General features: G+C 45.1%; 1 protein-coding gene across 1 annotated transcript; it reads right to left on the bottom strand.

Annotated features, from left to right (window-relative positions):
• Positions 1–2,859: 2,859 nt before the first annotated feature.
• LOC121853314 (ras-GEF domain-containing family member 1B-like) lies at positions 2,860–22,646 on the bottom strand. The gene is made up of 13 exons (XM_042347366.1): positions 22,472–22,646; positions 20,392–20,469; positions 20,043–20,056; positions 19,834–19,938; positions 16,473–16,694; positions 16,031–16,192; positions 15,514–15,612; positions 10,480–10,707; positions 9,448–9,591; positions 8,568–8,770; positions 8,185–8,336; positions 7,620–7,692; positions 2,860–7,461 (listed from the first exon to the last, which is right to left on the bottom strand). The coding sequence occupies exons 1-13, from the start codon at positions 22,644–22,646 to the stop codon at positions 7,419–7,421; spliced, it is 1,698 nt and encodes a 565-aa protein (XP_042203300.1). The 3' UTR covers positions 2,860–7,418.
• Between the last annotated feature and the right edge of the window lie 1,605 nt (positions 22,647–24,251).

Below are 24,251 nucleotides of genomic sequence, written 5' to 3'. Positions count from 1 at the left end.
TTCACCATCCCTGATGGAGCAGCTCTCTTACCAATTTTTGTTTAGCTTAATTTGATTTCCATACATTCCTACACATAAATTATTTGAATTATCTATTTTAAAGGTTTACCTTTAATGATGGTTAGTAGAATTTGGAGGATATAAGCGGAGATGAGGCAAATATAGGCAAGTGTATGTTCCCACACAAACAGGGAATTCTTTTAAATAGAACAATAAAATTCTCCATATACTGTTCTATATGGAGGATGTCTTATAAAAAATATTATTCCTTTCAAGATTTCTACAATTTATGTTCAGTAGCTAAAACAACTATCTGTGCAGGTGGCGGTCGATATGCTCCGAAATTTTACGTGTGACTAGTGACAGCCCTCATATACCAAAATTTATCGTCTATGGTCTCATAATGTTTCCCATAAAGTATGCACCGATAGTTGTTTTAGCTACTATACCTGTGAATGTAAAGTTCTTGATTCACAGATGACACGATGAATTCACTGCTTACCGGACCAGGATTCTATTCTTGGCCAGGCAAGGTTCTATGTGAATGGCGTATAGAAAATCTCTTAAGTTCCAATGTAGGCAATAGGCTGGCGAGTGTCCGTCTGGCGTAGATTTTATAAGGGAGTAACTACCATGGAGGAGAACGCCAGGGACTGTTATCTGGAGGTACTGTTGTTATGATGGGAGCAGCCAAGGTGGGAGATGTTGCCTTTATAATCTCACCTTAATTAAAGACAAGCAAGGTGTTAACTCCCATCTGCTTGTTATCATTTATGTGTGATCATAGTGTTTTAAATTGAGGTTTCATATTTTCTTCGATTTTTTTAAAGTGTTACTGTGTAGTTTAGTTTGACGTATTATATAACTTGTGTTTAGTTTTTAGTTATATCAGCCATCTCTATGAACACCAACCTTGACCCAATCATTGACCTGTTCACTGTAAAAAGCTTTGCCTGGCCTCACCCATCAGCCCTCCCTGACCCAGCTATTGTGAAGTACTTTGTCGTGATTGGGAGATATCTGATGACGTCGCTTTCTATTGTGATGTACTGCAGCGTGATTGGTGGACATCTGATGACGTCGCAACCTATGCTGAATCGTGATTTGTGTACTTTTGATGACGTTGCATCCTATTATGATGTATGGGGGTCGTAATTTGTGGATTCATCAGATGACGTATCATTTGTAGTGGTGTACTGTATGCTGATTGGTGTATAATCATGGCGTTGATTCCTTCTCTGTGTACTGCATCGTGATTGGTGGACATCTCATCGCATCATTTGAAAACGAATTCCAATTATAAATATTAATAACCCCTAAGGATACAAGTACTGATGAAAGCAAATGTTAAATTAAGTATTTTTATCTATTAATAAATTAGAAACAAATGGCAGACAGACGTAAAAGTGGGGAACATTTTCTGCCAAGTTCATTAATTTTTTCCCCTCATTATAGATTCATTAAGCTGCATAGATTAAAGAGACTGGCTCCATAACACAGTCGTCTCATTACACAGCCATTGAACGTTGAAGATTATATTACTAAGCGCTTGAAATTACCTGCATTACCTGTATAGATTAGGAAAGCGTTATGATTGGCTGTATAGATTAGCAAAGCGTTATGATTGGCTGTATAGATTAGCAAAGCGTTATGATTGGCTGTATACATTAGCAAAGCGTTATGATTGGCTGTATAGATTAGCAAAGCGTTATGATTGGCTGTATACATTAGCAAAGCGTTATGATTGGCTGTATAGATTAGCTAAGTATTTTGTGTGGCTATATGAATTTTTGTATATATTGGCACACACACACACCCCACACACCGCCCCACCCACACACACCCCACACCCGCCCCCCACACGCCGCCCACCCACACACCACCCAACACACCACCCCAACACACCCACCCACACACACCCCCACACACCGCCCACCCCACACACACACCCCACCCCAACACACACCCCACCCCCCCAACATACACACCACACCACCCCACCCCACCCACCCCACACCCCCACCCCCCACACACCGCCCCACACCCCACCACCCCACACACCACAACACACACACCACCCCACCCCACACCACCACCCCAACACACACCCCACCCAAACACATACCCCCCACACACACACCCCACCCCTCACCACCCCACCCCCCCACCACCCCACCCACACACCACCCCACACCGCCCCACCCCACACACCACCACCCCCCACACATACCACCCCACACCCCCACCGCCCCACCCAACACACACACCACCCACCCCAACACACACCCACCCACCCCACCCACACCCCCCCCCACACCCACCACCCCCAAAACCACCACCCCACCCCAACACCCCCCCACCCCAAACACCACCCCACCCCACACACACCACCCCACCCACACACCACCCCACACCACCCCCACACACCCACCCCCACTCCACCACCCCACCCCAACAACCACCCCACCCCAACAACACCACCACCCCACCCCAACAACACACCACCCACCCCACCCCAACAACACCCACCCCACCCCAACATACCACCCCACCCCAACACACCACCCACCCCAACACACCCCACCCCAACAACACACCACCCCACCCCAACATACCCACCACCCCACCCCAACACACACCACCCCACCCCAACACACACCACCCCAACACACCACCACCCCACAAAAGTAACCATTTTCTCTGATGAAACCTAACCCACAAAAGTAACCATTTTCTCTGATGAAACCTAACCGTTTTTCTATGTTTAAAGAAAGAAAATGGGGTTTGGTAAAAATAATTATCTTTGGCTGTTCATTTTCTGATTTTTTTCTTAGGATGTTAATATATAAACACACAATGTAAAAGATGTCTGTATTTTTATTTACATGGTGCAGATTAAGTTACTACAAATAGCTGCAATATTTATTTAAATGATTGGTGATGACAGCAGATACAGGTCCCGTTAGTGCGACCTAACCCAGATCATACAACGCTACCAGCCTGGTCGACGTGTTTTGCAATCCTCTAGCAGTGCTCTACCAGATGAGCTCGGTCATCCGACCAGACTGGTAAAGATGCTCTTCGACCAGATGAGCAGAGTCGCTCGGCCAGATGTAACCTGACTGAATGTCCCAATATTGGAAATACGTGCCGGACAGTGCACGTTCAATTCCCCCAAAAAAGTACTGTGTATAACCACACAAGTAGCCAGGTGAGTACATTATGCTACATACAAGATCCTGCAGGTTTAATACACGCTGCAAGTACACTCTTACTGCACACACTACACAGCTCACCCAGTGCCACCACCACCACACTCACCAACACCACGAGTAATCTGCTGCTACCTGAAGCCCCAGTCTGATGATCTCTTTCGATTAACGCAGTCCAATGAATTAAAGTCCCATTGAATGTTTTACAACACTTTTTTCTTAGGCGGTTAGGTTCTAATCCCTCCTGAACTACCAAATTTTCCTCTCCCATACATATTTATCATTCATGACGGGATCAACTCTCGCTACATCAGTTGAATATAGCATCTAAATGGGAAAGAGTTCAAAATTTCGTTAAAGCACAAACTTCGCGCGTATTCCCCTCAAGACAACTGGGATTATACAGTCAAAGTATGTGTTGGAGAGTCATCCAGACAGGTGTGCTTTCCTACCTGGCCCAATATCACATTTACAACGCTGTACGATGTTTGAGGAAAAACTATGTTGATGTCTATATCCTCCATATTATTTGTGACTATAAAAGTACTGGCGTAACCAAAACAATACTGCTAGCTTGTCAAATGCCGAGTTTAGCTAAGAATCTCGAGAACGCTCACTACTAGTGCCATTTGAATAGTGAAAATGGTAAGAGTGAAGTAATACGATATACATTTAGCATCGTCGATTAAAAACGATAATAGGTGACAAGTAAGAAATGGTGATATATACTGTAGTTTCATTCTTCATTGATGATTTACACTGAACCGTACGTATCGGTGATCCCAAGTCAGATATTTAGCCATCTGTACCCCAGACGTACACACACAAAAACAAAAAACAACTCCTTAAAACCTTTGGAAACAAATTTGGGTGTCCACATATGATGTACGCACATTTGATATAAGTACATACGATACACGCATATAAGATGTACGCACATATGATGTATGCACATATGGTGTACGCACATACGATATACGTATACACGATATACGTATGAGATATACAGTACATAGGTAAGATATATGCACATTCGTTATACACACACATACGATATACGTACATTACAATATACGTACATGATATACGTATACAATATACATACATACGATATATGTACATACAATATACGTACAGTACATACAATATATATTTTGAAAAATTACACTGTACAGTACTAAATACACAGTCTATTAATTTGGGGGAAGATTTTTACACTTACAAGTGTTTTTAAAGGACTTCAGAATGTTACTTGACGAAGTGAGCAATTCAAGCTTTTTTTTTCTACAACTTTCAGAGGAACTCAGGCTTTCATGGCGTATTCTTTCTCGTGGAGGTAAAGACAGATACTGTATTATTTAAGTGTGTCCAAGAGGAGCGAGATTCATCATTGGTCACCGAGCACGACGATGTATGAAGCAAAACAAGACATCACATGGTAATGAGGCTCGGTGTAATAGATAGTAAATCAAAACCAAACGAACCTTGTGCAGGGCTATCAGCAGGGTAGATACTGACAGCCGAGGAACAAAGTGACGAAAAGTGAGTTACGAAATTGGGCAAGGGGTACATAGGTTAAGGGTGACAGTGTAGACCAAGAGGGTAAACATTGTAAAACAGGGGTAGGGAGTGAACAATGACGAGGAGGAAGGCAAGCGAGGGTGTGGGTTCAAAACGCCACGGGCGATGTGACTGTGGTATACAGTAGGGACGTGGAACAGCTTATATTGATATTGCCATGGTAGCAGCAGCAGGGTGGCGTATGGTTCGAGGAGGACTGTGGGTGTCGATGTGGGTAAGGGAGGTGTATCAGATCATATCACTACCAAGTATACAAATTATACAGAGAAAAATAAGGTGCTTTACAGGAGTTACTATTTACACCAAAAGCAAAATCTCTCCTTCGACAAAACCCTCAGCTTTTATCATTTTTCTATACATATATTTCAAAATATATAATACCACTTTAGTGACGTGACTTTTCATATATATATCTTATCACGCTGAAGGTTTTGTCCAAGGATTTAATCAGAACATAAGAAATCTTTGGTTTTATAAGTTTGTACGCACACTTGAAAAACAAGACATACACACAGTCCACTGCCACACACATACGCACGAGTAAATAGGACTTAAAAGTTGTTGTTGTAAGTATACCAATTACAGTACATACATTTTAAGGAATACGACAGGTGGACACTCAAAAAGTATAACCACGCATACATTTGGCTATACCACAAGTAAACATACCAATAAAGTGAACATACCAATAAACTATAATCTCTTAAATAAGATAATAAGAGCATAATAATAAAGAAACTTTGACAGATAAATATATATAGATATATATAAATATATACACAGATCGTCTTCCATATAAATGTTTGCCTAAAAATTATGATAATAATTCTCACCAAACTAGAATATCAATATAATGGGAAAATTATCCAAGTAATGTAACGTAATATTAATAAAAGGGATGGAAAGGACATTGGGAGAAGTGCCGACACCAGGAATGCATCCTACTGGACATAGCAGGTGGTTGAGAGGGAAAATCTGGGATAAACACGGGAGATATGGAAACGTACATGTCTAAACAGGGGGTTCTTAAGACAGGGTTAAAATCATGGTCAATACAGGAGATATGAGAACAAACATATAATAAAACTGGATTGAATATAAAGAGACGTCAGAACAGACAAAATGTATAAAGGAGGGTTGACACAAGCAACATTTAAAGACGTAAGTGTAAAGTTAGTAATGAAATGCACAAATGGAAACCGAAGCACTTGCCCATTCTTCATGCATTTTACCTTTGTTTTGTGACTCTTTGGCGATCTTTTTTACCAGATATAAAGCAAAAATAGAAAAGCAACCACCTACTGGAGCACGCACGCACTCTCTCTCTCTCTCTCTCTCTCTCTCTCTCTCTCTCTCTCTCTCTCTCTCTCTCTCTCTCTCTCTCTCTCTCTCTCTCTCTCTCTCTCTCTCGACCCAATCAGTAGCTTAGAAAACTAGAAGCCGATTGTCTGACTCTCCAGTTACATTGTTACTAGCAACACCGGCCTAATTATGGAATGTCAGGAACAAGAGTAACTGAAATGACTCGAGCGAGACACAAAGATCAGTGACAATTTATCCATAATAAAAATTTAAAGAAATCATTTGCCGACTCTTGAAGGTAGTTATTATAGATATATTATACCGGACATAAGCTATACTGTCTTTTAGAATTCAATAAAACACAACTTAAATTCAGACTAGCTAAAACATACACACCAATGTAAATAAACATTGTCTATAATTTATATACTGACTATACAAACACCGATCAAAATTAATGTGGCTGAGTAAAGAATAAATTTCCACTCAAAGATTCATAGTCGTGACCTGACTCCCTCTGACTCGTGTCCTTAACACAGTACCTTGGTGTCAGGCTTCAGGAGCTCACACACATACTGTACAGTATACTACCTCTCCAAAATCCGGCCCCCATCCACTCCCAACGTGCACCATTGTATCAATAATAATAATAATTAAAAAAAAAAGGTTAACAGTTGTATATACACGTACTTAATAAACCATTTCTCAGATTTCCACAACCATCGTTCCACACACAAGCGCGCGCGCGCACACGCACACACACGCACACGCACACACACACGCGCACTCTCTCTCTTGTTGGTCGTGTGACACTCCAACATGTGATAGCTAACACGTAAATACTAATTATTTCACAAGTAACAGACTGGATGCACTTTAAAAAGTCTCACTTTCAGAAGCTGTGCTGTGCAGCGATACAGAATTTTAAGGTTTCTGTTCTGATCGCAACCACAACTTTTTCAACTCACTTCCAGATTCAGATCTCAGCACGAGACAGGACCAAGTTAAGAGCAGTTCCAAAAACACAAACCTGCGGCTTTGAAGTAGTTATTCTTCACCTCACAAGCCTCTAAGAAAACTTTCACTCCAATCCACCACGAACTGTAAAATACATTGTTTATTGACTTTCACTCGAACGACACTTTTAATTTCTCTCTTGTTTGAAGTAAGGTAAGTTTGTGGTATCTTCGCGGTATATAACTTTGCCAATGGTCACTGGTATAGAGGAAGCTGCTGTGCCGTGGTGGCTCTGGAAGCTCAAGGACAAGGGTTTGAGTTTCACTAGGCAGCAAAAGGACGAGGGTTTGTAACCCAGGAGGCAGTTCAGTTATGACGATCGCTTTCAGCTGACTGCTGTGTGTCAGCCCTGGAAAAAGATGGAAAATGTTAGCGAAAACTGTTCTTAAAATTTTATCAAATTATTTTCCCATGAATATTATTCTTTTATCCACGAAATTATTAATAAACATTAATATTCAACTATGCAACACATGTAATGGTACACTTGACAAAGGTCCTACTTACTTGAGGTTCTTGTACCGCTCCTTCTCGTAGCTGTTGTCTGGACCTTCACACTCGAAGGACGCCAACGCCAACCCTACAAGGAACACACACAAGATTAACGTCCATCTTCTCTTTAGTCTACGCTGAATACAAACATCACACATTCCTTAACAAGAGGTCGAGGCAGCAACCAGCAAGGGCATTATTACACTGTATGTAAGCCAGGTATCAGACAGGAGATAATAATTAAAAAAAAAATAGATCTGTGGACATGGCAGGATTCTTACAGACCATTATGCAGGCTTCACTAAGCTCCTTTACCATTCTTAGCCCGAGAAAGAGCTAAACCACGTATTACTATGTCCCTGACACACGAATGATAAATAAAATAAAATTGAACTTGGTTCTTAACCTTCTTGAACATTCTTATACACAATGCTATTTTTTTTATAATAGAAAGGGGAAAATTTTTAACATCACATCACCAATAACATGTTAAGTGTGAACCAACTTTGTCACGGAGGAAACTGTCAACCAACTACAGTATCGTAACATGCCAGCGAGTCGAGCGTGACCGTGACCTTACCTGTTTCTGTGAGCACATATGTAGTCTGCATATAGTGGATCACCTCTGGTACCTTCTCGAAGGGGCATGTCACCTGCTTCCACGCCATGAACTCCGTTACCTGCTTCGCCAACTGCCAGAACTTGTCGAAGTTGATGTGTCCGTTTGGTAATCTAGAGGAGGGAGGGAAGTCATCACTCTTCTAACAGAGAAATATATCATTCTCTATCTAATCACCCTAGCAAGCACTGATAACAGGTCATGTAGTGCATCGTCCTAAACATTTTGGGTAACAGCCAGTGCAGCGTCCCTTCTCAACATCTGCCTAACAGTAATAACATGATGGTCTATGTAATCAGTACATCTAAGGACTACTCTTCCTGCAGGAAAACAACATCCCTCACCTGCTGGCGCATCCCTCGTTCAGGAAGTAAAGGTCCTTGACCAGAAGGCTGAAGAAGGGAATTACTATCTTCTGTCTGTCATCAACAGCTCCTGCAGACCTCCACATGGCCGCCTTCAGCGTGGAGCGATAACTGCTGAAGTTGCTGGAGGGGTCCATCTGATGCTCCAGCACAGAGAACTTTGCACTCTGAACCTTACTCCACTGTGAGACAGACACACACTCGGTAACATGACGGCAATTTTTGCATAAGTTAAAAATGTGCATTGCATATTATGAATAATAAAAAAAGTAAATTATTTATTGAATGGAAAATAGTACAGCAAATACATGATTTAACCATTAAAACATTGAGCCGAGGGTAAGAGACACCACAAAAGAATGTATTTTTGTTCGCTGGCAGCAGCAACATTTGTTGTATTAAACAATAGATCACAATAATGAAACCTCATTTAAGGGCTTACGTATATCTTTTGATTACAATATATGGATATTACAGTAAAAATTATAATATATATATATATATATATATATATATATATATATATATATATATATATATATATATATATATATATATATATATATATATATATATATGAGTATTAAATTGTGCACTATGGAGAACTATACAAATAACTAGACATTTTATTTATAGCGAAACAAGATGCAATTGTGCTAATGGGCCGAGCCAAGAAAAATACTTTAATCTGTTATAAGTGAATTGACAACACTTGGATACAAAAACATAATATCTTTAGTACTTTGTAAATATACTGTTGAATGGATTTTACATCATGCAAAGTCTAAAGAAATTCTACTCAATATTTCATTCATTAAGCGAATTATGTCCATGAGTCACCAGGCGGAGAACTACTCACCGTCTTTTTAAGTCTGGAGACGATAGACATGTTGAGGCCGGCGATGATGCCCATCAGGGAGTTGAAGTTACCAATGTTGAAACACTCTCGGGCTACCTCGATCCACCATTCTATCACCCGCACTCTCTGCTTCTTCTTCACGTGCTGTGGAAGGGCAGGTGTAACACTCACTCACAGGTAACTACATAACACCATACATACAGGCAACAAACTTCACACCTACGAACACTCACAGGTAGCTACGTAAATCCTCACACATATGTATTCAACTTCACACCATCAACCTCACCTACATAATTTAATTTGGCAGTAAAAAATGTAATAAATTTAACAAAACACACCGAATAATTTAGACATGAAAATAAAATATAGATGGCACAATCCCCTGTTGCCAATAGCTCAGCTCATTAGCCCAACAAATTGAAAACTTATGATCTAATTAAACACATTCTGAACATAAACAATTCTAAACACAACTTGTTTTTATTCTAGTTTATTTAAAGCTAAAAAACCAAACATTAACAGATCATTCAGTACCTGTGTTGACCACCTGCTGGGTTTACTCCATATCTCTTACAAATTAAAATTAGCTTCATAAATCTTATTCACTATTCCTCTCCAGCTATAACTTGTAGGAATTCAATCCCTAAGGACTGTATCTCACCCTAAGAAATTCACAAAAAATATCCCTATTCCATTTCTACCTTGACTTGCAGTAAAACCCGCTACTTTCAACAAACTGCTGGCGCACCTCTTTACAACGGACAGGAATCTACAGCCCCTCCTTGTTTACAGTCAACTATTTTCTCTTCTTTCATGTACAACCTTCTAAGATTCGAGTATTTGATGGGGCAATTTGGTGACTCAAGTTCTTTCTTGGTCAACCCTTCAGACCTAAGTGTTGGAGTACGTAGTTTGCTAAATGTACCTTCACTCTTGGTGTTTTATGGTGTAAACGTTTATATGGGCTGTTGGCTGGCGGTAAATAGCATCACCTGAGGCAAACAACAAAATATTAAACTATCTACGTACTGTACAGGCGTGGGTAGCGACCAGGTAGGAGAGTCTGTTGAACCACTGGATATAAGACTCAAGGTTACTGGTCTTCTTGAGGTCCTTGTAGCAGGCGTCCAGGTTGTCTTTAGCGAAGGCCTGGACAAACTCCTCGGGACCGATGTACGACAGTTTCTCCAGCTCGATGTGTGTCAGCTGCTGGGCCATTACCAGGGGGCTCTGGCACACCTCCGTGATGTCTGAGGGCTGTGGGTGAGGAAGGAGCTGTTATCTTTTAGAGCTAGTGGGGCGTGCTGTACGAGGAGAGGGAGTCGGCAGCTGCTACAGTGGTACAGGAGGTATAAGCTGCTGTAATGTATGTACAAATGTTTTTGTAATATAAATACTGGATTGTTCAGTAGAGCAGGAACAACATACGCTCACGTACTGATCGCGATAAGAACAGCCCACTCTTAACCACTGTAAAAATTATCAACAAATCGTAATCAACCGCTGTGCTCACTCCCAGCCAATCTTACCTTTTTGCACTGTCACTATGTTGAAATGCCCTGTAGTACGAGCTTCTCCCCACCTTGTTATTATATATCATATTTGTATCACTTATGCTACTTGTATATTATTTGTCAATCAAGAGATCCATTCCCCAGTTATGTAACTAATTTTCAGCCTACTGGCTGCCATGTTGTTTCAATACACCGCTAATTATTATTATGTATTATTATTATTTTACACCAACGGTAAAGTGGGGTACAGGAGGTACAGTAACAGAAGGGTGGAAGTACAGGAATTACCCTAACAGTCGGGTGGTGTTACAGAAACGCTAGCGTGAAGGCACAACAGAAGTAGAGAGGAGTACAGGAGGTACAACAACAGTTGGGTGGAGTTACAAGAGGTACAGTAGCAGCAGGCTGAGGGTACAGGAGAACACCACTGGACACCACCACTCTCGCCCTCCACACCTCACCCTCCACAACCCACCCTATCCTCGCCCTCCACATCCCACCCTCGCCCTACACACCCAACCTTGGAAGGCGAGCGTGCGGTGTGGAGGGCGAGTGTGCATTGTGGAAGGCAAGGGTGCGGTATGGAGGGCGAGGGTGGGGTGGGGTGGGGTGTGGTGTGGAGGGCGTGGGTGAGGTGTGGAGGGCGAGGGTGGAGTGTGGAGGGCGAGGGTGGGGTGTGGAGGGCGAGGGTGGGGTGGGATGTGGTGTGGAGGGCGTGGGTGAGGTGTGGAGGGCGAGGGTGGAGTGTGGAGGGCGAGGGTGGGGTGTGGAGGGCGAGGGTGGAGTGTGGAGGCGAGGTGGGGTGTGGGAGGGCGAGGGGTGGGGGTGTGGGAGGGCGAGGGGTGGGGTGGGGAGGGCGAGGGGTGGGGTGTAGAGGGTGAGGGTGGGGGTGGGGTGTGGGTGGGGAGAGCGAGGGGAGGTGTGGAGGGCGGGGAGGGGTGAGGGGGTGGGAGGGCGAGGGGTGAGGGTGGGAGGTGTGGAGGGCGAGGGTGAGGTGGAGGGCGAGGGGTGGGAGTGGAGGGCGAGGGAGGTGGAGGGCGAGGGGTGGGGGGGTGTGGGAGGGGCGGAGGGTGGGGTGGAGGGCGAGGGGTGGGGTGGGAGGGCGAGGGTGGGGTGTGGAGGGAAGGAGGGGGGTGTGGAGGGCGAGGGGTGGAGGTGAGTGGTGGAGGGCGAGGGTGGGGTGTGGAGGGCGGGTGGGGGTGTGTGGAGGGCGGTGGGGTGAGGGCGTGGTGGGGGGTGTGGAGGGCGGGGTGGGGTGTGGAGGGCGGGGTGGGGTGTGGAGGGCGTGGGTGGGGTGTGGAGGGCGGGTGGGGTGGAGGGCGGTGGGTGTGGAGGGCGGGTGGGTGGAGGCGGTGGGGGTGTGGAGGGCGTGGGTGGGGTGTGGAGGCGTGGGGGTGGAGGGCGGGGTGGGGTGTGGAGGGCGTGGTGTGGGGTGTGGAGGGTGAAAGGGTGGACGTTGAGAGTGGACACTGAACTCGGGTGCATAGGTAGGGTGGTGGGTTGATGGGTGGGAGTGTGTGGGTTACGGGTGTGTGTGGGTCATGAGAGTGTGTGACTCCACCACAGTACACCACACCATCACCCACTAGGAAACACTCCACCACACCATCACCCACTAGGAAACACTCCACCACACCATCACCCACTAGGAAACACCCCACCACACCATCACCCACTAGGAAACACTCCACCACACCATCACCCACTAGGAAACACTCCACCACACCATCACCCACTAGGAAACACTCCACCACACCATCACCCACTAGGAAACACCCCACCACACCATCACCCACTCGGAAACACGCCACCACAGTACACCACACCACCACCCACTACGAGACGCCCCACCACAGTACAGTAAGAGCGGTGGGGTCCAATATCAGCAACATTAAATTCTTTCTCTTGACAAACTACCACAAACCCACACACTCGACAGCACTCTTACCACTACCAAATGGCTAATGTGTTGGCTGGCCTATAGCGAGCGTCTAGGGTGAATGTTTAGGCCGAATGTTCCAGTGTGAAAGTCAAGGGTGAATGTCCGAGGCGGATACCAATAAAAGAAGAAGAAGAAGAAGAAGAAAAAAAAAAGAGAGAGAGAGAGAGAGAGAGAGAGAGAGAGAGAGAGAGAGAGAGAGAGAGAGAGAGAGAGATCAAAAGAATGAGTGATAGGTGAAAAACTACACACACACACATATATATATATATATATATATATATATATATATATATATATATATATATATATATATATATATATATATATATATATAGCTGATAACCACAAGGAAAGAAGAAAACAAAGCCAAGTTCAAGCGCTGTGTAATTCACATCTTCAGGGTGAGTACAGACTAAAGACTACCTGACTACCAGACCGTTGTGTGTTATTTAAAGATAAGTAGGGCTACACTAATACCTGACCATTGTGGACCTGGTCTCACCTCTGTATATATACACCTTGTTTTGTACTTCTCTTTAGTCTGTACTCACCCCTGAAGATGTGAATTACACGAAAGCGCTTGGGAACTTGTGTTTTTCTTTCCTTGTGGTTATATATATATATATATATATATATATATATATATATATATATATATATATATATATATATATATATATATATATATATATATATATATATATAAAACACAAAGAAACACAGAATAAATGAGAGAACAGAAACGTATAAGAATACACAAACAAAAGCCGAGGGATGAGATGCACATAAAACAAAAGAATTACGATACAACGCCAAAATTCTATTGTTTTACCGAGGAACATTCAGCATGTGTCTGTCTTTATAGGTCAAGTGTAATAATAAACGAATTATTTGTGTTGTAATGAAATAAAGGTATTTTATATTTATTGATAAATTCTTTCTTTCTCTCGCTATCACCCGTCTCCCCTCTTCTTTTTCTATCTCCTCTTCCCTCGCTCTCACCCGTCTCCCTTCTTCTTTTTCTATCTCATTTTCTCTCTCTTGCTCTCATCCATCTCTCTCCTCTACCTCATCTCACATCTCTCACTCCATATAAAGACAGGTGTCCAAACATTCACACACGCGTTCAGAAAAGAGAGAGAGAGAGAGAGAGAGAGAGAGAGAGAGAGAGAGAGAGAGAGAGAGAGAGAGAGAGAGAGAGAAGAGAGAGCACTGTATCAGGGAGAATATATATTTTAATGCAGAGAGAAGTTAGTGAGTGGCAGGGAGAACGTGGGAGAGGAGGATACTGATAAAGGGAGAACAGCATGAGGCAGGGAGAGTGAGGAAGGATAATGGTGAACAAAGAAGAGAGAGAGAGAGAGAGAGAGAGAGAGAGAGAGAGAGAGAGAGAGAGAGAGAGAGAGAGAGAGAGAGAGAGAGAGAGAGAGAGAGAGAGAGAAAGAGAAAGAGAGAGAGAGAGAGAAGAGAGAGAGAGAGAAAAGAGAGAGAGAATAAGAATATGGGAGTGAGGGGAAGAACAATGTAGAGAGGGAAATGGGAATGTGGGAGGAAGAGAAAGAGTATGGGATGGAGAGAAGTGTGGGCGAAAATATCCACACATGACTCCAACTATGACAAATATCCATACATGACTCCAAATATGACTAAAATATCCACACGTGGCTCCAGCTATGACTAAAACATCCACGTGACTTTAACCATGACTAAAATATCCACACATGACTCCAACTATGTCTAAAATAGCCACACGTGGCTCCGGCTATGATTAAATTATCCACACGTGACTCCAACTACGACTTCTACTAACACACAACACCTGTCCAACTCCAACATACTATCACACAACACCTGTCCTACTCCAACATACTAACACACAACACCTGTCCTACTCCAACATACTAACACACAACACCTGTCCTACTCCAACATACTAACACACAACACCTGTCCTACTCCAACATACTAACACACAACACCTGTCCTACTCCAACATACTAACACACAACACCTGTCCTACTCCAACATACTAACACACAACACCTGTCCTATTGCAACAGATTCCCCTTAAATATGCGTTACATCCAAGACACAATGCGGCGTCCCCCATACACAACGCAACCCTCCTTTCACAAATCTAAATTCTAAGTCATATTCAATCACTTTCCCTTCACATTCACAGCCGCCGCCAAGGTCAGTCAAACATGTAAACTCTTATGACTCTACGATCACATTCATCACCGTCATTATAGTGGGATTGAAGTGTATACCAAAGCCGCTTATGTTTGTTAGGTCTGGTTGACGCTTCCTGGTATTAGAAGATCTCCCTTTATTGGATTTGTGGCGTCTCTATCAACATGGGTAGCCTTAGGTAGCCTTTGGTAGTGGAGGCGTAGTTAGTGTTTTAGAGTCTTGTCTAATTTGGCATATCCCAGTCGAAGCCAGTATGATGGAGGGAGGGAGGGAGGGAGGGAGGGGGGCAAGATAATGGGTACCAGGGTGTAACTGGGAGGAGATTGTAGATTAATAGGTAAGAGGGAGCAACTTGACGGGGTTCACGAGTAACAGGTACTAAATAATAACAGGTAATGTAGCAGTAACACTCACCTGAGGAATGAAATCAGAAGGTGGAGGAGGCGAGAGTTTGGCCAGACCTTCCTCGTACCGTTCCAGCTGCGTCAGTTTGTTCAGCAGGTTGTGTAGTACCTGTAGAGGGGGGCACCAGGTCACAGGTAACACCAGATGATCAAAGTTAAAGTTCAGGTAACCACATAATCTCACCAACTCTCTCTACCTGAACTTCTACTTTATGTTAAAATGCTGCTACTTGACTCCCTAACAAACATTTTTTTTTTACACACAAATAAATAAGAGACGCAGGTAAATACCCCCAAAAAAAATACTACTACTTTTGTCAGAATTTTTTCAGGTGATAAATTTTAATGACAGAGTTAAAATGCCAGTTTATTTTACCAACTCAACATTATTATTTTAGCAAACTAATGATTGAAATTGGGAATAAATGGTCAACTTTTTCTTCGGGTGATGTCATTTCAGGTGAACTATTGAATGAAATGCGTAAAGTTTATTTTTCCAGGTGATGTAGGTGAAAAGAAAGACTCACCTGTGTGACGTCGCGGCGTAGAGAAGGTTCCAGGGCTATACAGCGATGCGTCATGGTGCGCACGCCGCCCATCATGCGCTCGTCACGGAAGTCATAGGGGAAGGTCTCACTCCACTCCCCCAGCAGCTGGACCATGTGAGGCACAAACCTACCCAGCTTCTCCTGTGGCGGACATGACGTCATTACAATACTGGGGTTATTACACACACACACACACACACACACACACTAAAATATGCAGATCACCTGTAGTGAAGATTTGTCCCAGCTTTTCTCACCTTAAGATTAACGACTCTAACGTTACTTTCGGGATTAGCTTTAAGTTAGGCTAAGTTATGTTAGGAATTAAGTTATTCAATCTCCAGGTGAAACAAGCTGGGGTGCCTAATCTTCAAGTGATCGTAATACATGTAGAGATAGTAGCAGATATTGTGGTGTTTACCTTATTGATAGTGCCGAGGTCGTTGCCCTTAAGCCCTTGCTGGGTGAAGCCTACGTCACACACACGCTGGAGCAGCTCGTGGGGCTTGATGAAGAGCCGAGAGGAGAGAAGGAAGGCGAAGAGGTAGGCGGTGTCGGGATAGTAGACGGCGGTGGGCACAGCGTGTTGAACCAGCGCCTGTAGAGACCCTGACACCAGCACCCCGTCCTCGTACACCAGCGACTGTCAGAGGAAGAGATGGTGTTAGTGTGGCGCCGGTATGGAGAGTCACTCACCACCATAGACACTGTCACCACCATGAAGAGTCACTGTCATCAAAATAGTTACTGTCACCACACGAGTCATTATCACCACCATGGAGTCACTGTCATCACCATAGTCACTCACCATCATGGAGCCATGAATAGCACTATTATGCTCATACCAAGGGCCAGGGAGACACCAGCACCCGTGTTACACCAAATAAATGACAGGAAGAAATTGTTTGGTAATATTCCCACCAAGCGTCACGCGTGGTGGGAGACAACTGGGGACATTATCAGCACCGAGGGCCTAGCACCGTGAAGGAGGTAAATAAGGCTATGGAGTGATAGGTAGGTAAGGCCAGTAGCACCACCATACTGCCACCACCTTGTTATAAAATCCAACAGGTGCACGAATATCCCGACCAAAAAGAGGGAGGTACACCATCTACCTTAACCTGTGATACGTGACACCAGGCTACCGCGGGGCGACTCGCAAATGTTTTTGTTCCAGTAATTGAGTGGACATTTCGTTGTCTGTAGCTTTTGTTCATTCACAGGAAAAAAAGTCGACAACATGTGGAACAACAGACAGTGCCACAGGCAAGTAATACCATGAAGTATGCTGGAAAGGAGATCTACTTTTGGGGAATTGTTGTACCAAAGCACCGGGGATTTTGGGGTGAGCGTCCCCAGCCTCGTATATAGCGTCAACAACAAAAGCCAGAGGCGGGTCAAAATTTGTTATGTGAAGTGTTAGGTAAACGTTATCAACATCTGACACTGTGTAGGAGGATACTACACGCTGCCACCATGACCGCCAGACAGAGCCGGGTTTAGTGCCATTACTGTCACCAGGTGTTAAGGGACAGAAAAAAAACAAAACATGCGTTGTGTCGTGTCATCAGCAGCCGATACCTGCCGGAGAAGTCATTACTAAGGACTAAACAGAACCACCACCACCAGGGGACGCGAGAGGGCAGGTTAGTGCCATTAGTGTCACCAAGTGTGAGGGGGAGGCAGTGCCGTATTTATCTCGGAGTGCCATCACCATTTGGGGTTACAGGCGAGGCCAGTATTAAGGGCTATATAGTTCTCAGTGCCACCAACACCATGGGGCCATCATTAAGGGAGACATGGGTGCCATTAATGTCACTGTGAGAGAGAAACACAGTTTTTGCTTTTACAGTGCCACCAACATTTGAGATTTCACTGGAGGGCCTACAGTGCCACCACCTCTAAGGACCGGGAGACAGGGCGAGAGCTAATGTCATTAATGTCAGCAGGTGTGAGGGGAGGTAGAGCCAGTGTTGATGGCCCACATACACAGGTTGAGCCTTCTAGTGCCACCAGCTTTTGGGATGCGTGGAAGGACAGACAGTACCATACTCACAGCACAAAGGGTCGTGAGAGAGGGCCAGATTGTTTCGTGTATCATATATAACGAGGGGAGGACGGGGAAATGATAGTATGTGGCCAAGTGTACCAGCTTTAGGGATTACTGGGGACAGCCATGCGGTGCCGCTATCACCGGGGGAGGATTTTCACTGATAGTGTCATTTGTGTCATCAGGTGTGAGGGGAAAGGCAGAGCCCTGGTTGATGGCCCAAATACTAACACAATCCAGAACAAAGTATCAGGTAGAGCTACCAACTTCCTCCGTGTAACCAAACTTAACCCATCTTGATGAGACGATCAAGTTACCAGCAAGTTTAGTGCCGCGGCGGAGTTGATGAGGCCGACGTACAATCACGGCGGATCCTTTCTTTTTAGTCTGAGGATCCCTTTAAAGCAGAGTCAATAACCTTGTTGGCTGATACCAGAGTGGGCCATCAAGCCTTGAGAGCGGCCCCTGGAGGCTGTGTCGGAAGGTAATGGCTCAAAAACCTCCTGCTTCATGACGCGCGCCGCCCTAACTCCTCCAGGCCCTGGCCTCCCCTCCACACACTCCAGGCCCTGGCCCTCCCCTCCACACACTCCAGGCCCTGGCCCTCCCCTCCACACACTCCAGGCCCTGGCTCTCCCTCCCCTCCACACACTCCAGGCCCTGGCCCTCCCCTCCACACACTCCAGGCCCTGGCCCTCCCCTCCACACACTCCAGGCCCTGGCTCTCCCTCCCCTCCACACACTCCAGGCCCTGGCCCTCCCCTCCCCACCTCCAGGCCCTAGGCCTGGCCTCCCTCCTCCCACACACCCCCGGCCTGGCCCCCTCCCACCCCTGACCCCTCCCCTCCACACTCCAGGCCCCTAGCCCTCCCCTCCCACACACACTCCAGGCCCCGGCCTCCCCTCCCCACCTCCCAGGCCTGGCCTCCCTCCTCCACACACCCCGGGCCTGGCCTTCCCCTCCCACACACCCCTGACCCTCCCCTCCACACACTCCAGGCCCTGGCCCTCCCTCTTCTCCACACACCCCGGCCTGGCCTTCCCCTCCACACCTCCAGGCCCTCCCTCCCTCCCACCCTAGCCCTCCCCTCCACACACTCCAGGCCCTGGCCCTCCCTCCTCTCCACACACCCCGGGCCCTGGCCTTCCCCTCCACACACTCCAGGCCCTAGCCCTCCCCTCCACACACCCCAGGCCCTAGCCCTCCCCTCCACACCCTCCAGGCCTCCTCCTCACCTCTCCTACACAAGTCTGCCAAATTTTACTTGTTTACATTTGATGATGGTCCAGCAGTCGGCTACTTTATCTTAACATCGTGTCGTAAAAGTGAGACAAACAAGTAAACAAACCAATACACAACTACTCTTAATATTAAAAATATTATAATGATATTTATATAACTCAAACTTATCTAGTAATGATCAAATTAAAAATAAAATTACAGTTGTAAAGAAGTTCCTACAATAAACATCTCCACCTCGCCATATAAAGTGAACTGTTATTTCATCTGATACAATTACAAAAGGTCTCGTCATCCATAATGATCATGTACAATTTTAATTTCAATTAAATCGAAAATAAATAAGACAAAAGTAAAGACCTAATTAAATTTAAAATTGTATATTAAACATTCTGGTAGTTGTAGTAGAATATTGTCGCTATTAACTTGGTGATAAGGACCCATCACCTGCCGTCCCCTACACTGTAAACAAACAAGACGACAGACACTCACATTGTCATCATCTGGTGCGGTGGCCCACTCGGGCGGGTGAGACGCGCGGTCCACCCCATTGTACGGACACGACTTGGCTCCGCTCTTGGGCGTCTGCGGCAACCCCTGCAATATAAAATGATACATATGTATAAGGCAATTTATACAACCTTTGTGAATGAGGCCCCACCTGCAACAGTAAAATATGAGAACATCCCCGCAACACGTACGAAGTCGGAGGCCCCTGCAACACACATGAAAAAACAGCAGTTCTTGAAACATCCTGCAATATATAAATATTTATTCCCTGAAACACCCAGTATAGAAACACGATCTTCTGCCATAAATTTGGACACAAAAGTTCTCCAGAAACACACCACAGCTTCATGCAACACTCGGGAAGCCAATCCTTACAAAACACTGCTCTTACATACTCCCCCAATACAACACAAGCATAACACCTAACACTCCAGGCATCTCTACAACACGGAAAAAATATGATGGCCGGCCCTGTAAAACAACTACATTACCTAACTATAACTATACCGTACTCCTTGCATCATCAGAACCTGAACTAACATCTTGCAATGCACACAAATATGATGGCAATCGCTGCAACTTGCATCCCTAAGGTCTCCCCTACAACAAGTGCAGTACCTATAAATATAACATTGGCCCATATAAATATTAACACCCACCCACCCAAACACCCCTACAACACGTATAGATGAAGGCCTTTACAAACCCCCATATAAATATCACGGCGTGGTTTGCAACGGACGAATATTATTATAATTATTATTATGCAGCACAGCAACACACTATCAAGGCAACTCCAGGAACATAGGTGACAGCGGCGCCTGCAATTCGTATAAACATAAGGGGGCGGCGTCTGCAGCTCATATATACGTTAGGGGCGGCACCAGCAACACAAACACCCATAGCCACCCCTGCAACACACACACGAGCCAACCCTCTCCCCATGGCTCGTCAAGACAGCATTATAAAAGAAACAATCCTCCACGTGTCGACAGGTTCTCTAGGCTACTGCCATCACACCTTCATAACTCCAACACATTTTCGGTAAAAGTCTGCTGCCTGGCGCTACACATTGACCTTTAGTTGTGTTGGCTGACTAGCTACCAGTCTCTGGAAGCCTCATGGGATTATGGGAGCTTTACAGGGAAAATTACTCCCCGACCTTACAAACATCACATCACGTTCCTCTACTTGTATATTTCACAACTTTCATGTCTTCTCAATTTAACCTGATATTATGTTTCTCTACCCACCACAATTCCATTTATCCGCTTATTCATCCATCTATTTATAAAAGACTAACTTCTTTTTTCACTGGATTTCAATTATATATATATTGATAAGGGCACACATGAGCCCACATATCCCCAAACCCATATATCATAAAATGTGTGTGTGCGTCTTTCTCTCTCTCATGGACACATCCCTATCACATTTTAGGTAATATTTTTTGGTTACGGGTGACAGAGAAAACAGGGAGGCATTTACTCGCCTTCCTGGAGCGACTCCCTCGCCCCTAATAAGATTTTTCTGCTGTTCCTTCACCTAACTTACAGGATTATGTGGGACGGCGCCCTCCGTGAGGTTTTGGGTGAACACAGGGCCTGGGGAATCCTAAAGGCTGCCTCTTATACACTCCTAAAGGAAGACGTCCTATAAGTGTGTGGCGTATTTACGAATCAGGACTAAAGAAAAAAAGTCCTTCCAATGTTTTCTCCGACACCGAGGGAGAGACTGTATGAGACACCTAGAAGTTATGACTAAAAGATGTTGAAAATAAGTTGCCGATAAAAATAGCCTCTTTTGCTCTGTCGCTGTAGACCTGAGAATCTAATCGACTCGCTTTAAATATGAAGACAAAAAATGGGAGTCAAAGAGTGGTTTTATTCTAGATGGTGATGTGAGGATGTTTGTAACTCCCTTAGCGCTGGTGTGTGTGAGAGAGACCGACTCCCACAAAAGTCGTCCCACATACACAAGCTCTTCTCTGCGTCTTCCTCTCCCCCCACACACACGGGAGGAGAAAATGGTGGGGAAAGGAAGGAGAGGGTGAAGAGAGGGAGAGGGTGGGGGATGGGGAAAAGGAGAAGAGGGTGGGGGGAAAAGGAGAAGGAGGGGGCGAGTGGGAGAGGAGAGGGCGGGGTAGATTAGAGGACGGGGTTGAGGACAGGGTGGGAGATAGGAGAGGGTGGGGGTGTGAAGGAAGAAGAGGAGGATGAGAGGGAAGTGAGAGGGTGGGAGGAAAGGAAAGAGGAGGAGGAGGAGAGGGTTGAGAGAGGAGAAAGTTCCTCTACCCAGCAGATACTATACTGGAAGGGAGAGGAGGGAATCGGAAAGGGGGAAGGAGGGTTGAGCGAGAAGATAGACCCCCGTCCCTCACTTCCTTCCATCCATCCCTCCCTCCCACCCTTCCCTTCCCCTCAATCCACCCCTCCCCTCTCTTCTCCATCCCTTCCCCTCCCCTCAATCCATCCCTCCTCCTCTCTCTCCCTCCCCCCCCCCTCCCTTCCATCACAGGCTTGGGACATATTCCTCCACCGAAACTTAATGAACACAAACTTCGACACTTAACGTCAATCTGCCTCACATTCTGCTAGATTATTATTTTCCATGTGTGTACCCATAACGACCAGCGGCCTCCGTGTGCGTACCATAACGACCAGCAGCCTCCATGTGCGTACCGCCAACGATAGCGGCCTCCGTGTGCGTACCATAACGACCAGCGGCCTCATGTAAATACCATAACGACCAGCGGCCTCCGTGTGCGTACCATAACGACCAGCGGCCTCCGTCATGCGTACCATAACGACCAGCGGCCTCCATGTGCGTACCGCAACGATAACGACCTCCATGTGTGTACCACCAACGACCAGCGGCCTCCGCGTGCGTACCATAACGACCAGCGGCACTCCATGTGCGTACCATAACGACCAGCAGCCTCCATGTGCGTACCGCAACGACCAGCAACCTCCATGTGCGTACCGCAACGACCAGCGGCCTCCATGTGCGTACCATAACGACCAACGACCTCCATGTGTGTACCATAACGACCAGCGGCCTCCGTGTGCGTACCATAACGACCAGCGGCCTCCATGTGCGTACCATAACGACCAGCGGCCTCCATGTGCGTACCATAACGACCAGCGGCCTCCATGTGCGTACCATAACGACCAGCGGCCTCCGTGTGTGCTGTACCTCGCGAGGGTCGTCCAGGATACTATGGTAATGAGCACAAGTTATGTATACAATAATAATTTTGTTAGGTAACCTGATAGGACGAGTTACATACAGGAGAACTGGATACCCGCGTACGTGTACAAAAATACATTACATTTATATACTCACACGTATCGATACAGAAGCCGATAACTACAACAAAAACTGAACCACATATTAATGATCATTAGGTCTTGTGGTTGAACGAGCTATTTTTCGTCATATCGAGTAAATATCCTCGTCTTACCGGTGTAATCAATGGCACAACAACCCAAGTCCTGTTCTTTTAGTAAACTGAATATCCAATTTTCTTATTTTTTACTTTGGCTTCGACGAGCACAAAGAGTTGAGAAACTGATTAGTTCCCCTCCATTTAACGTTTACAGTCATGTTTTTCATTATTATTATCATAAGGTTTCCTTGTCGCCCTGGATAATGATAATCACTTTACCTGCCTGTCTGCTGTTCACCTGAGAGGTGATAATTAATATACTACTTTTCAGTTAATACGTCAACTACAGGCAGAAGGAAAACTAACTCTTACCTACTGTTCAAGCTCAACTAAAGCTGTAATGTCACTAGTACAGATACGAAGAACACATATACAGGCACAAACTGTAATATTACCAGTACAGGTACAGAGTTATCAAGGTGAAACGTTCACAAACAAAATTCAGGACTAATGTACAATATCCTGGACACACAGGCGACCACATACAGTAATGCTTCAGTCTGTGGCTGTACATTAATTAAGTTCCCCGGTTTTGGTTGAAGTCCTAAGAAGTGAAGGTGTCCTCCTGGTCCTCACAGCCGGCCAGGGACAGTGTGGATACAGTATAAAATGTTCACATTAGACTGAAAATTTATGTCTTTTATTAAATAATGAACGTCAGATTCTTTCTCGTCTACACATCGTAAATTAAATTAAATATGTTTATTTACACACACAACACACTTAGTGAAAAATTTGTTTTAAAGGTGACCAAAACAAACCCTTATTTATGGTGAAAACGAAGACAAATCTACTACAATTAACACCAGTGGGACCCCAAGGGGTGGCAGGCTGTTAGGCACCGTGGACCCTGTATACTAACCTTCACTACGCAAGGTAATGTCGCCGACACTGCACTCAACTGTCTTCATTTTCCCAACAGTTACGTACCCATTCCGTTAGGCAGACTAGG

Source organism: Homarus americanus, unplaced genomic scaffold (genome assembly GCF_018991925.1).
Source record: "Homarus americanus isolate GMGI-L3 unplaced genomic scaffold, GMGI_Hamer_2.0 scaffold57415, whole genome shotgun sequence".
Lineage (NCBI taxonomy): Eukaryota > Metazoa > Arthropoda > Malacostraca > Decapoda > Nephropidae > Homarus > Homarus americanus.
The sequence above is the reverse complement of the archived record's forward strand: the minus strand, read 5'-3'. Positions and strand labels throughout refer to the sequence as shown.

Coding starts and splice junctions, on each gene's coding strand:
- LOC121853314 (XM_042347366.1), bottom strand. CDS start 22,646: ATGACGGAGGCCGCTGGTCGTTATGGTACGCACACGGAGGCCGCTGGT. Junction 9,592..10,479: donor TCGCTACCCACGCCTGTACA/GTACGTAGATAG, acceptor GCCCTTCCACAG/CACGTGAAGAAGAAGCAGAG. Junction 7,462..7,619: donor GAGCGGTACAAGAACCTCAA/GTAAGTAGGACC, acceptor ATCTTTTTCCAG/GGCTGACACACAGCAGTCAG.